This window comes from Triticum urartu, unplaced genomic scaffold (assembly GCF_003073215.2).
Source record: "Triticum urartu cultivar G1812 unplaced genomic scaffold, Tu2.1 TuUngrouped_contig_307, whole genome shotgun sequence".
Classification (NCBI taxonomy): Eukaryota; Viridiplantae; Streptophyta; class Magnoliopsida; order Poales; family Poaceae; genus Triticum; species Triticum urartu.
The window spans coordinates 45,359-58,684 of NW_024113585.1; the positions used below are offsets into that span (position 1 = coordinate 45,359).

At 44.7% G+C, this 13,326-nt stretch overlaps 1 protein-coding gene and 1 pseudogene across 3 annotated transcripts; both read left to right on the plus strand.

The window, feature by feature from the left end:
• Positions 1 to 334: 334 nt before the first annotated feature.
• On the plus strand, positions 335 to 8,120 carry LOC125527156 (protein MALE DISCOVERER 1-like). 3 transcript variants are annotated; one of them, XM_048691716.1, is made up of 13 exons: positions 335 to 583; positions 1,428 to 1,690; positions 1,803 to 1,935; positions 3,594 to 3,665; positions 4,865 to 5,008; positions 5,090 to 5,218; positions 5,338 to 5,393; positions 5,479 to 5,883; positions 5,979 to 6,169; positions 6,277 to 6,409; positions 6,488 to 6,642; positions 7,216 to 7,407; positions 7,502 to 8,120. In XM_048691716.1, exons 2-13 carry the CDS (start codon positions 1,600 to 1,602, stop codon positions 7,757 to 7,759), a joined length of 1,959 nt encoding a protein of 652 aa, XP_048547673.1. In that variant the 5' UTR covers positions 335 to 583; positions 1,428 to 1,599; the 3' UTR covers positions 7,760 to 8,120. The 3 variants fall into 3 exon arrangements, with proteins under 3 accessions (XP_048547673.1, XP_048547671.1, XP_048547672.1); XM_048691714.1 differs by lacking the exon at positions 335 to 583 and adding an exon at positions 858 to 1,328; XM_048691715.1 differs by lacking the exon at positions 335 to 583 and adding an exon at positions 1,163 to 1,291.
• A 2,120-nt stretch (positions 8,121 to 10,240) lies between these two features.
• LOC125527157 lies at positions 10,241 to 13,287 on the plus strand (annotated as a pseudogene).
• Positions 13,288 to 13,326: the final 39 nt, after the last annotated feature.

Consider the following 13,326-nt stretch of genomic DNA (forward strand, 5'->3'; position numbering starts at 1 on the left):
TTATATCAGTGAATTCGTATTCGAAAGAAGTTTTCAATTATATAATTTTTTCTTCCGCCGCAGTTGGTCTCGTTGATTAAATTTATGATCAAAGTTGAATCTCGAAAAGCGCAGGCACATTATATTTTGAAGTGAAGGGAGTACTATCGACTAGATAGCAGTGGGTTGGAGACAGGCAGGCTGGAGACTGGCGCGCACGACAAGAGGCAACGACGCACAACGTGGGAGCCAACAAACAGACAGGACGCGAATAATAATCTGGGAAGCAAAGAGATGGACAAGAACGAAAGAAAGAAAGATAACAAGGATACTGGCGGACAGCTAGGCCCGAGCCGGTCATCAATAGTGTAATCGACAAAAATCATTCCAACTAAAAAATTTCGCCCTCCTTCCTTTGCGCGTCCCACCTGTCCCGGCGCGGGCCCACCGCACGTCTCCTCCTCCGTCCACCCCCTCTCTCTTTCGCGCCCGCCGCCGGCCACCGTCACCGTCACCCCCTTGGAGGATCTCCCCGGGAGGGGAGGGAGGCCTCAGACCGGCGAACGCCGACCATCCTCCTGTTCGTTTCTCCATTTAAAAGCGGGTAAGGCCAGGAGGCTTCCGCTGACTCCCTCTGAATTTTACTCCGTTTAAAAGCATTTCGCTGTATCAACCTTCGAGATTCTCGACCTGGCTGGTTTAATGTTAAGTACCCTCAGCAGCGAGAGAAAAGAAGGAGGCGATTTTTGCTGCAATCGCATTTGGCGTCGCCGAGGATGCCTGATTGCAATTGGTTTATAAAAATGTCAAATGGGGTGGGAGCATAAATTATTGACATCTGTGATGATGAGCACGAAAGGATTTCTGCAATTTTAAAAAAGGCTAGGCGTCGAGCCCGTCGCCGGCGACGACGAGGCTCCTCGCGTGGGCTGCGGAGCCCCTGTCATGGCCCTCGACAGCGACCGTCCTGTCCGATTCTTTAATCCCGACCCGGTATCCCAGCGCGGAATCGTCTGACAGATGGCCGTGGAATTCTTCCGCCCCATTTTTCCTCCAAGAAAACGCAATCTTAGACATTGGGGGATTGAAGCGCCATTAAAAATTTACTATCTTCCCTTGTCTGCTGCTCTGAATATTATACTACGAGTACTAGTGTATTTTTTCTCTCTAGCTCTAGCTGTGTTGTCCTTGTTGATTTTCTCCGGCTACTACTACTTGTTCCTCCCAGAACGGACGACCGCTGTTTCCCTCTCCCCGCCTCCGTCTTCCTCCCCTCGTCTTCTCCATCTCCCCGGCTCGAATCGCGTGCGGCGTAAGCGAAATTGGCAGAGGCGAATCGCCATCGCCAGGCAAAAAGCCAAAGCCGCTCCTTTGCTTTTCGAGCGACGCAAGCTTCCTCTGCTCCCCCCACGTTTGTGAGCTGTTTTCTGTCTGTGCCTTTCTTGCAGGCGGCCGCAGGAGCGGGAGCGTGTCGTCAGGCTTTGCTCTGCTGCCGTGCCAACAAGGGTAAAAGGTAGGCGCCGCGCCACGCCATGGGCGCCCCTCGCGCCTAACCATGCACTCCAGGCTGCTCAAGAGGCTCGCCAAGAGGATCATGTGAGCCGCCGCGCGCCTGCGGAAATGTGGGAGATGGACGCGCTGCTCTACTGCGCGGTCGTCGCGCTGGCGCTTCACTGCGTCGGCTGTGGCTGCTCCGCTATCAACCTTGAAGGTAGGGGCAGGCAGCTCGCCGGTGTTGTTTTCTTTTTTGGTGCTTTTGGGGGTTGAGCTCTTGGGGTTCTGGTGTGGCTGATCGATTGGGTCTTTTGGTGTTGGTGCTGCAGGCTCAGCGCTGCTCAAGTTCCAGTCGAGGGTGCAGGAGGATCCGCATGGCGCCATGGCAGGCTGGAGCGCGCGGGACGCCGACCCTTGCGGTTGGAACGGCGTCCGCTGCGCCGATGACAGGGTTGTGATGCTGTGAGTTGGATGATTTCCTCTTTGTTTTCTTCTCCTCAATGTTTAGTAGTGGCTCATGAGTCTTACGCATTTGGAAAATGGAAATGCAGTTCATCTTCTGTTTAACGGGTCTTCCATTTGACTGTATCTTTCTCTCTTCACGAATCAAGAGTAGTTTTAGTTGATTTGTTGTAAAATGGATGCTGCATCGGCAACTGCCCCTTTTATTCCTAGTTTTCTCCTTCACAGTTATCGTGGTTTGACTTTCTTGAGTACTAAGTGCATCAATTGAGGCTATTGAGTTACTGCCAACACAAGCATGTCTCCACTTTGTGTAGCAATTCAGAGAAGGTAGACTTGAGCATAGAGAGTTAGAGACTCAATCTTCAATGGACTAGATATTATGAAGGATTTTAGGAGTGCATTCGTATTTTGCTTTTCTATTAGTTAGAAAAATTAGTACTCCTAAAGTATTTCATTTTTAGGAGTACCTTTTTTGGGCTGAATAAGGAAAATGAAATATTATACATAAATGACCAACTCTGGTTTCTTTGGTAAATACTGAATATATACTCTTGAAAAATTAGTACTCCTAAAATATACTTCTTTGGGCTGAATAAGGAGCAACTCTCAAGGATTTTTTTTCTTGCCTATCTTGAATTTACCATGGATGCATTGTTCGCAAATTCCCAGAAAATGTTTTCTTTGGTAGCTAGAAGCCATTTCACAAGCTTATATGAAGCTTTAACACAATCAGAAATCTGGTTATTAGAACTACGTGTTCATTTCACCAACACGAACAAGTCGCTACAGCTAAGTAGTATAGCCTAGATTTTCGCGTGCGACCAGTCTCCAAGATTTTACCTCCTATTATTTGGAGAAGATGCAAAAGTTCTTCACATCTTTTCATTATGAAGAGAATCAATGTTTATACGATGATACCGCCAAGTTGAGCAAAAAAAGAAAAGAAATTGCAGTCCCCGAAAAAAGAAGGAACACTAGAAAAATTCCTCACAGTGGTTTGTGCAGCCTATATTTTAAGGCATGCCGCTGTCTGTCTGCCCCTGCCTCCGCCTTCATCTTCTTCAGTACCGTGCCCATGTTGCAAAAAGAGAGCGGGAAAGAGAGAGATGATACTTGTTTGAAAGCAAAGGTGGCATTTCTTGTCATACTTCTGCAGACCCTGATACCTAGTTTTAACCAGGCTAAGAAATGTGCTCGCTTGATCTTACCACCGAACTAGATATATGAGCATTTTCATGTAAGCGAAACATGATGGCCAGAACCCCTCAGGATATGTTGCTCTGGTGCCAAGTTGACTTCCATACACCAACCACCTCATCTAGAAGTTTACCTTATCAAGGAAATTGTTTGTTTTCTACTCAGTTAATTATGAAGCATTTACCACATCATCGCTACTTGTTTTCATATTTTAGATGAAAGGTTTATGGCAGCCCTCCTTCATAGAATGTTTAAATAGAATCCGGTGTTATTCAAGATGATTTTGTTTTGCATTCAAGATTATCTTTTAATTCCTGCGGGGTACCACAACTTTACCAAATAAATATTTAAGAGATTGCATTTGGTGACCACTGTTGTTCTATTTCAGTATTTTTCATGGGTTCTGACTTGATTTATCATCTTAAGGATTGTACTTACTGTGAACTATACTCTTGCAGGAACCTAAAAGATCTCTCATTAAGAGGTACCCTGGGTTCAGAATTAGGAAGTCTTGGTCATCTGCAGGCTCTGTAAGTATACAGTTTTTTATTTATGCTTTCACAACAAATATAAATTGCTTAGCATGGACAACAATATATTGGTACTTTCGCTAATCTATCTCTTTGCAATATAATAAGGAGATAAATAGGTAATTCTGTAATGGTTGCTGCTTTGTCTTGCCTTCATAAGTTTCCTGCTGGATATGAGTATCTAAACAAAGTCAATTTGCTTAAAAAATGTCAACCAACCATCAGTTAAGACATTTCAAGTGTATATATCTAACCAACCGACGATTGTTAGGTTCCATCCTTTATACTCCCTCCGTTCCATAATGTAGTGTATATAGATTTTCTGGTAAGTCAAACTTTGACCAAGTTTATAAAGAAAACCTTTTAGAACTACAATACCAAATATATATAATATGAAAATACATCTTGTGTTGTATCTCTAATGATATGCATTTGGTATTCTAGATGTATATCTTTTTCTCTACAAACTTGGTCAAAGTTTGTAAAGTTTTACTTTAAAAAAATAGTGGTTTTTCTACACCCACCCTTGGTGCACCCAAGATGCACCCACACAAGAAAACATACCAAAACATTTTGAAAAAATCTGAAACTTTGTGGGAATGATCATCAACAAATTTTAGAGAGGCTTGCAAATTTTCGTGGTCAAATGACATCCGAGGAGCTCTATACAAAAAAGACAAAATTGCTCAAAATTACTCAAAATGTACGTGCACTGTTTGACAAAAATTTGTAATTTTGTCTTTTTTGTATAGAGCTCCTCGGATGTCATTTGACCAACAAACTTGGCAAGCCTCTCTAACATTTGTTGATGATCCTTTCCACAAAGTTTCAGATTTTTCGAAATTTTTTGGTATATTTTCTTGCGTGGGTGCACCGTGGGAGCACCGAGGTGGGGTTCAGCCACTACTTTCCCTTAAAGAGAAAAATCTATACGCACTACATTGTGGAACGGAGGGTAGAATAAATAATGTGTGCATATCAGCTTACCTCTGCGGATCAAATATGAGACAAAATCACAGAAATCTCTGTCATGTCGATTTTACTCAGTAGCATAAAAGACGCCCATCTGTCAATCAAGCACTTGTTCCTTAACAAACTGCTTTTTGCAACTTGTGATATTCTAATTTTACTTTGCATGCGACTATAACATTTGCTGCAACCATTACAATGTTTTGATTTCTTGTTGTGTCTTCTTGCAGTATATTATCCAACAATTTGTTTAGTGGACTGATACCTAAGGAAATTGGTGCACTCGCAACGTTGGAGATATTGGACCTAAGTTATAACAACTTGACTGGGGAAGTTCCACAGAAGATAGCAGAAATTGCATCACTTAAGCATTTGTAGGTCATCTGACTGATTAACATTGTGAAATGTTTGATCAACAAGCCAAATTTCATGATACGATGTCTCTTGTTCGACAGATTGCTTTCCAACAACAGATTTCAGTGGCCCGTAGTCCAAAATTCCCATGGGAACTTTGATCAGGAAGCTGATTTTGACATCTATGATCATCTCGGGAGGGGTAATTTGAATCAAAGAGCTGATGATGGGTAAGGAAACTAGGATTTTCATCAATTCTCGTTTAGTTATCATCATTTTTTTCTACAACCTATTTAGGAAAAGGATTTATCAGCTGATGATAGCAGTTTTTGAATATGGACCTTTGTAGGTTCAAGTCTGGTTCTTCCACAGAGGAGAAAAAAAAAGACACTAGCAATCTCTCCGGTAAGCTAGGGTACTGCTATGCAAGTTCAGTTTTGCTCTTAAATACATCAGCTGGTACCATAACATGCCTTCTTACTTTCCCCAGCACGTCTTCCTACACAAATTGCAGCAAGAAACCCAGCTGCACAGGTTAGTAGGCGCAGACTACTTCAGGATAGCAATCTTGCTGCGCCTCCTTTCACAAATGCTCCTCTTCCACCCTCGGTTCCTGTTCCTTCTACGGGGAGTGGATCGTTTTCAGCATTTAGTCCCAAAGCACCCGCACCTGCTGTAAATCCTCCAGTTACTCCACCCAAGTCTCCTGATACTCCTTCGGAAGCAGGGTCAACAAGATCTATGAAGTGGTTGTATGCAATTCTGATTCCATCAATTGCTCTGTTGCTTATTATCATTGCATGCATGCTTTTGCTATGCCGCAATAAGTCGGTGGCAACAATAGGTCCATGGAAGACTGGACTCAGTGGCCAGCTGCAGAAGGCATTTGTGACAGGTAAACATTCTGTTTGCTATCTTGTAAAAGGCCTGCTTGATTTTGCCTCTTACTTGGGCATCTTTGACAAGTTTTGCTCTCCTGATGTACCGCAGGAGTACCCAAGCTGCAACGCTCAGAGCTGGAAGGTGCTTGTGAGGACTTCAGTAACATTGTGGCAACCTATCCACACTACACTGTTTACAAGGGAACCTTATCAAGTGGAGTTGAGATAGCAGTTGTATCAACTGTGCTTGCGTCCAGCAAAGATTGGTCAAAGCATTCCGAGGGGAGATTCCGGAAAAAGGTAATTCAGTGTCACTTATAAGAGGAATAGCCCATGCTGTTGCTACAATTTGCAATGTGGGTCTGAAACAAAACAATTTCTTCTAACTTGTTTTTTTGAACACATAGATAGACTCGCTCTCAAGAATTAATCATAAGAACTTCATCAACTTGCTTGGGTACTGCGAGGAGGAGGAGCCTTTCATGAGGATGATGGTGTTAGAATACGCAGCCAATGGGACACTCTATGAGCATCTCCACGGTAAGAGCTCCTACTGTCAGAATGCTTCCTTTTTAGTCTTTGTGCTCAAATTAAAATGTTTTGCTTTGCCTTTTGCAGTTGAGGGATTTGATCATATTGATTGGAATGGTAGGATGAGAATAATTATGGGAGTAGCATACTGCATGCAGTACATGCATGAGCTCAAGCCTTGTATAACACACTCTGAGCTACAGTCAAGTGCCATATTGTTATCCGAGGATGGAGCTGCAAAGGTACATGATTATGAATTTCACAACTTCTATTTATTTGATATTCAAAGGAAATTCCATAAGAGGTCGTTTGGTAGCCATCATTTTGAGCCGGAATCATGGAATTCATTTGTGATTCCATACCCAACCTGTTTGGCTATCATGGAATTGGACATGTCATTCATTTGGAATTGCAGCAAATGCCTATTGGACGTTATGTCAATTCCTATCCATAACCCTGTCATTCCACTTGCCAAATGAAATGAAATGAAATGATGGGTGCCAAACGAGAACTGTATTTGTAGACAAATTTCTGGTAATATCAAAAGAAGAAATTAAAGCACACAACTGTTACTTCATCATTCTAAACCCCTTTTCTGGACATTATGCAAAAAAAAGACAAACATAAATTACATGCAACTTGTTCTAAACCCCTGCAACTAAACAAGGTGAAGTACCGTCCAGTTCATATGATTTTTTTTCTGGGGTGTGCATGTGCGCTCTTTGTATTAGAGTTAATTTTGAACAAATTGTAATAAGATCAGGCATGAGGACACCATATTATGTTTCTGCTCCTAAAACCGAGCCTTTTCACAGATAGCCGACATGAGTGTTTGGCAAGAAGTAATTTCCAAAGAAAAGATGCCCAAGAATGACGACGCCAGTGAACACCATGAGCCAATACGTGCTGATCCAGCTGGGAATGTATGTAGTTTTGGTCTACTCATGCTGGAAATCATGTCAGGAAAGCCTCCAGATTCTGAACACGAGGGCTCTCTTGCGAACTTAGTAAGCATGACAAAGACACTGAATACTTAAACTTACATAATACACAAAAATGGCATATAGAAGTAACAATATATGTCATATTTTTTTCTCACAGGCTATGGAGTGCATTAAGGATGACCGGAGTATATCCTGTTTGCTTGACCCTACCTTGACGACTCACAAAGAAAACGATCTAGATATCATTTGCGAGTTGATTGAGGACTGCATCCAGAGCGATCCGAAAAAGAGACCAAGTATGAGAGAGGTCACCACTAAATTGCGAGAAGTGCTAGCGATTTCACCAGAGGCAGCAACGCCGAGGTTATCTCCGCTTTGGTGGGCAGAGCTTGAGATACTTTCAGTTGAATCCTAGGAAGAAACATGTTGATATGGTATGGTTCTTGCAGCAACACTGAGGTCCTGTGCGTACTGTCTTGCAATCTTGTACATCTTTGTTGCGAGTTTCTGCTTTTCTGGCGATTTCGGTGTATATGCGTGGTACCTCCTCCCCCGCCTCATAAAATCAAAATTTCCGGGTTATTCTTGTTTCTTCTTGAGTTTTCTCTGTCTGGTGAATGTACATGGTGATGGTGTGAAACTGTGAATGTACAATGATTCAGGTCATCCTAGAATGGATTGTAATCAGGAAATGCGTGATTGTGTAATGTACCATGGGGTTTACAGAAATATTCTTTATTTTTTTTAAAGGAAGAGACAGCAATTGGTATGGTGAATGGACTATACAGTCCTCTTTGTTAGACTGGTAGTACTTTGTACTCATTTCTCGTTTCCCAAGTACTACTTCATATATAGAAATACCATAATTCTGGGAAAGGGCCGCTTTAATTATCTGTAACACCACAAATGGTGGCTGACAGTGTCAGGTTTTGAACTAAAACCACGACAAATATTTTGGAACGGAGAGGGTATTTGAGAGGCACTATTTCTCTTGGTCTTCGTATCAGATCCGAGTCTACTTCGGTCAGTGCCTTCTTTTAGGGCGGGATGTCCTGATGACAGGCTACTGTTCTCGGCCAAGTACATAAAGCTGAATATGAAACCTTGCAAATGCAAATGCTTGGTGAATTGGGTGTGCAGTAGCCAACAGCTGCTTGTTTGTGGTGTGATAATATTGAAGCTACGTACCTCTCCACTAATCCTTGTTCCATGCGAGGACAAAATATAATAAGGTGGATTATCACTTTGTTCGCGAGAGGGTGCACAAAAGCTTCTAGATGTGTGGTATGTTTGGCTTTATGGAGTCTCTTGCGGCACGACGTCTGAAAACATTTCGACACAGTGTTAACCTGGACAAGTTAGAGCATCTCTAGCCCTTGTCGTATGCTTTAATCCCCTAGACCCCCCTCCCCCCCCCCTCTCCTTTAATCCCCTAAAATTGAAAGATTAAACTGTTGTGCACCTGGTCATTCCCTCAAAACTTAATCCTATAAAAAATCTTTTGCTATTTCTTTCAAACGTTTGCACAAACATTCCAAACAAATGCATCACATTTCAACAAAAACTTAAACAATTCAAATGCACCACATCATAATTCAACTACGAACATAAACATACTTCATCCAATCCAACAAATAACTAACATAAACACATTTAGCCAAAAGGCACCGAATTCAACAAGTTCATTTCAAAAAACCAGCACATGGTGCATCATAAGCCATCATCAAACCACAATCCAATCATGCACTCCCAACATCATCGTCGGCATCACCACCAGCTGTTGGAAATATGTCCTAGAGACAACAATAAAGTTGTTATGAATTGCATTGGTTCATATATTTCTATTCTATAAGTGTTGAGTTTCTATGGCGTTTTGTGAGTTGTTGTAACACTTCACTTTGATTTTCAATAAGGGGCGCTTTATTACTTAAAAGGTTTAAGCATTACACCCGGCCTCTGCATAACTAAGATGCACACAACCAAACAAGGTCCTCTCATAAAAACAAAAAAAAAGAGGCAAAATACAAGAAACATGTAGAGTCTGTATAACGCCTAAACCGGAGGGGGGCCAACCCTAAAGAAACACTTCACTTTGATATATCATTTTAATGAGGAATGGGTGAATGCAGTTAAGCGTAACGATCAAGGGGTAGAATGTTGGTTTGATCTAACAGATTAAACAAGTCCAAAAACAACGTTACATGGGAGGGGCTACGCACTAATGTACGTGCCTCTCCACCCTAACTGATGCGCCTTGGGCTGGGGCACCTAAACCAAATTATGGTTTAGGTCCCCTGTCACCAACGCTACTTAATAAAGGGAGAGAGCTAATCACCTGCACTACTCTCAATTCAAGTACGGCTCACTCTTCTCCCCCGCATTCTCAAAAACCATATCCGATCCAAGGGGGCGCTCCAGCGACGGGTAATTCTAGCCTACACACTGTCGTTCCTAGACAATGCCGGCGGCGGCCTGTGGTGATTAGAATGTCCAGGAGATTGACTACGTCGACCACACCTTCGCTCAACCTTGCTTGCAACGAGCAGGTGATCATGTCGACCTCCATGACTAGTATTGCACCACTAAACCCTCTCTGTTTATGTCAGTAGGTGTTGTAGACATGGTGAGATCATGTTCATGATTAGTGTAACCACACTTTAGATCTAACAGTTTCAACCTCCTTTTTTTAGAAAAGAAAGAAAGAAAGAAAGAAAACAATCAAGGCAAAAGAAGGCATGCACACTGCCTACATCTAAGGGAGGAAAAAATAGTATGTTGCTTATATTTGGTGTGGCCAAACAATGGCGCATCGATGATCGGCCATGCCATCTTTGGCTCGCTCCCCAACAAAACCACGGCCCCCACCGCGACGGGAGAAGGCAGCCAACCAGCCACACTCGCGCGCACACGCTTCAGCCGGTCGTACGTCGGGGGAGAGGCCACACACAAGGTCGCAACACCATCCAAGGCCTTCCCCCGCATGCAGGCCGGCGAAGCGGCCGGCGTCCTCGTCAAAAACCAAACCCCGTCGAACACAAACGCCCGTGCACCAGTCGAGCGGCCCAGCTTCCCTCATACCTGCGTGCCTCGATCTCGCCACACCCTGAACAGAGCCTCGACGGATTCCTACCGAGTTGCCGGGTCATGACGTTCAGTCCGTCCCTCTCGTCATCCTTCTCCTCCTCCTCCTCCCGGTTGCTGCGGTCGTCGTCGTCGTCATTGTCCTCGCAGTGCAGCACCAGCGGCAGGCGGAGCATGGACGAGGAAGCGGAGGCCGTCGTCGCGCCACTGCCGCCGATGCCGAAGCTGTCGAGGAGCCACGGGTCCAGGGCCGCGCGGGGACGGCACCTTGAACTCCCGCCAAAGAACGCCGTCCGGGACGTCGGGCCGCCTTCAGGTTTGATATTTGGTTTCCATGTGTTGTTGGCTGCTGGCCGTGGCAGTTGGTTCGTAGTTGCATAAGTTTTGACGTGGCTGCCGTATTGGGATGCAGAAATGGATTTGATGAAAGAGAGATTCGCCAAGCTGCTGCTCGGGGAGGACATGTCCAGCACCGGGAAAGGTGTCTCCTCGGCTCTCGCTCTCTCCAATTCCATCACAAACCTTGCAGGTAAAGTTAACGAGTGTACATGCAACATTACTCTGTCGATCTCTTGTTCTGTTCCTGTTCCTTCCCTCTCCATGACATTGTTCCTCCCTCCTTCATGATGAAATTGGGCAACCGATTTTGCAGCCTCCGTGTTCGGGGAGCAGCGCCGCCTAGAGCCCATGTCGGCCGACCGAAAAGCGCGATGGAAGAAGGAGATCGGCTGGCTTCTGTCAGTCACCGATCACATCGTCGAATTCGTTCCGTTGCAACAGGTGTCCGAGGATGGCACCAGCATGGAGGTCACCCACTGTCTCACACCCACTAACACCAATAGGCTTTTCTAGCACTCATCACAAACGTTGCAACTTTTATCACACGCATGCAGGTGATGGGCACCCAGCTACGCAGGGACATTCTCATGAACATCCCCGCCTTGCGAAAACTCGACGCGATGCTCCTCGTACGCAAATTCTTAGGATCTTCATTCCGCGATCCTTTTCAACAATTTCCCGAGTCAAAGTTGATGTTTTGTGTATCTGGAACAGGGGTATCTTGACAACTTCAAGGACGAACAAGAGTATTGGTACATGTCGAAAAACGCCAACGAGAGCGAGAAGGGTGATGCACCGAGAGACGGCGAGAAATGGTGGATCCCAACGGTGAGAGTCCCTCCCGAGGGTCTGTCCGACCAGTCGAGGAAGTGGCTCCAGCACCAGAAGGACCTTGTCGGGCAAGTCCTCAAGGCAGCCATGGCCATCAATGCAAATGTCCTTGCACAGATGGAGATCCCAGAAGAATACATCGAGGCTCTACCCAAGGTTCACCTAATTCTAATAGATCCAATATATTTTCCCAAAATGTAGTACTCTCTCCAATCCAAAAAAGAAGTGTGGCTTTAGTTCAAATTTGAACTAAAGCTGGACTAGAGCCACAACACTTTCTTTTGGATCGGAGGGAGTATTAATGTAGTAGTATAATTCTTCGGACAGAAAGAAATTCTAAGGCTAATCAAACAGAGTGGCTGCTTCTCTTGCAGAATGGGAGGGAAAGTCTCGGAGACTCTATATACAGAACCATAACCGATGATTATTTTGACCCCAACGGACTCATGGACTCCGTAGACCTATCGACGGAACACAAGATCGTCGATCTCAAGGACAGAATCGAGGCCTCCGTTGTCATCTGGCAGAGGAAACTCTGCAACAAGCTGTCATGGGGCCCCGGCGTCAGCTTGGAGAAACGCGAGCAATTCGAGGAGCGCGCACAGACCGTCCTGCTCATCCTCAAGCACAAGTTCCCTGGATCTGGCCAGTCATCGCTTGAAATAAGCAAGATCCAATACAACAAGGTACCACTTAGTACATAGAGAAGCAGCAATGTTTCAGTTGCTTTCCGGACGTGCTGCAGTGCTTATTTTTAGCTGCATGCTGCAGTACTTGTTTCCTATTCAATGTGCTCTTCTCTTTCAGGATGTTGGGTTTGCCATCTTGGAGAGCTACTCCAGGGCTCTCGAGAGCTTGGCGTTCGCGGTTCTGTCACGGATCGAGGACGTCCTCTATGCTGACACCATCGCTCGGGATCCGAGGCGCTTGAAATCGAGGCGGCGGCCTAGTTTAGAGGACGACAGCACTGAGTCTCTCGCCGTCGATGCCACGGAGGCCACTTCGGCCAAGTCCAGCGATTCATTTTGCTGGCAAGAGCTCGAGGACAGGAGCCTGGATTCCGGCAGTGGCAAGCTGAAGAAGATCCCCCGTATCGGCAGGAGGAAATCTATGCACGTAGAGAAGGTCGAGATGAACGTGAACGTGTGTGGTGCTGGTGCTGGATCAAGAAGCTTTTCTCATAGGTGAGACGGGCAGTTGGTGGTGGATCAAGAAGCTTTTCTCATAGGTGAGACGGGCAGTTTGCGTTGCTTCGACAGGGAGACATCTGGTGAAGAGAAGAGGCGCCTGTAAAATAGCTCAAAGTGAGATTGGGGAAGAAGTGATGTATATTTCCTTCTCGTCTCAGCTGAGCTGCAATGAAATTAGCATAGCATTTTTTGTCGCCCTAAAGCATCAACGGTATGCTTGTTTCTTAAGCAGCAAAATCTAAATAACACAAAAACACATAAACAGTAATCTGCACCAACATACCAGTTAAGACATCACCATGAAAAAAACACTTGCCTGTTGATTTCACAAGGTAATGACGATTCACACAAATACCACCCACACCATTTTCCTTGAACAATCTCAGAATGTTTGCAACACAACTAACAATTTGACCGGAAAACTCTGAAGTCACTTGCACCGCACATAAAGTACATGAAGAAATGCACATTGACAATTTATTCCCACTAGCAGTTCGGCAGACAAGTTCAAACTACATCGATATGACACAAGGTTTGGGTG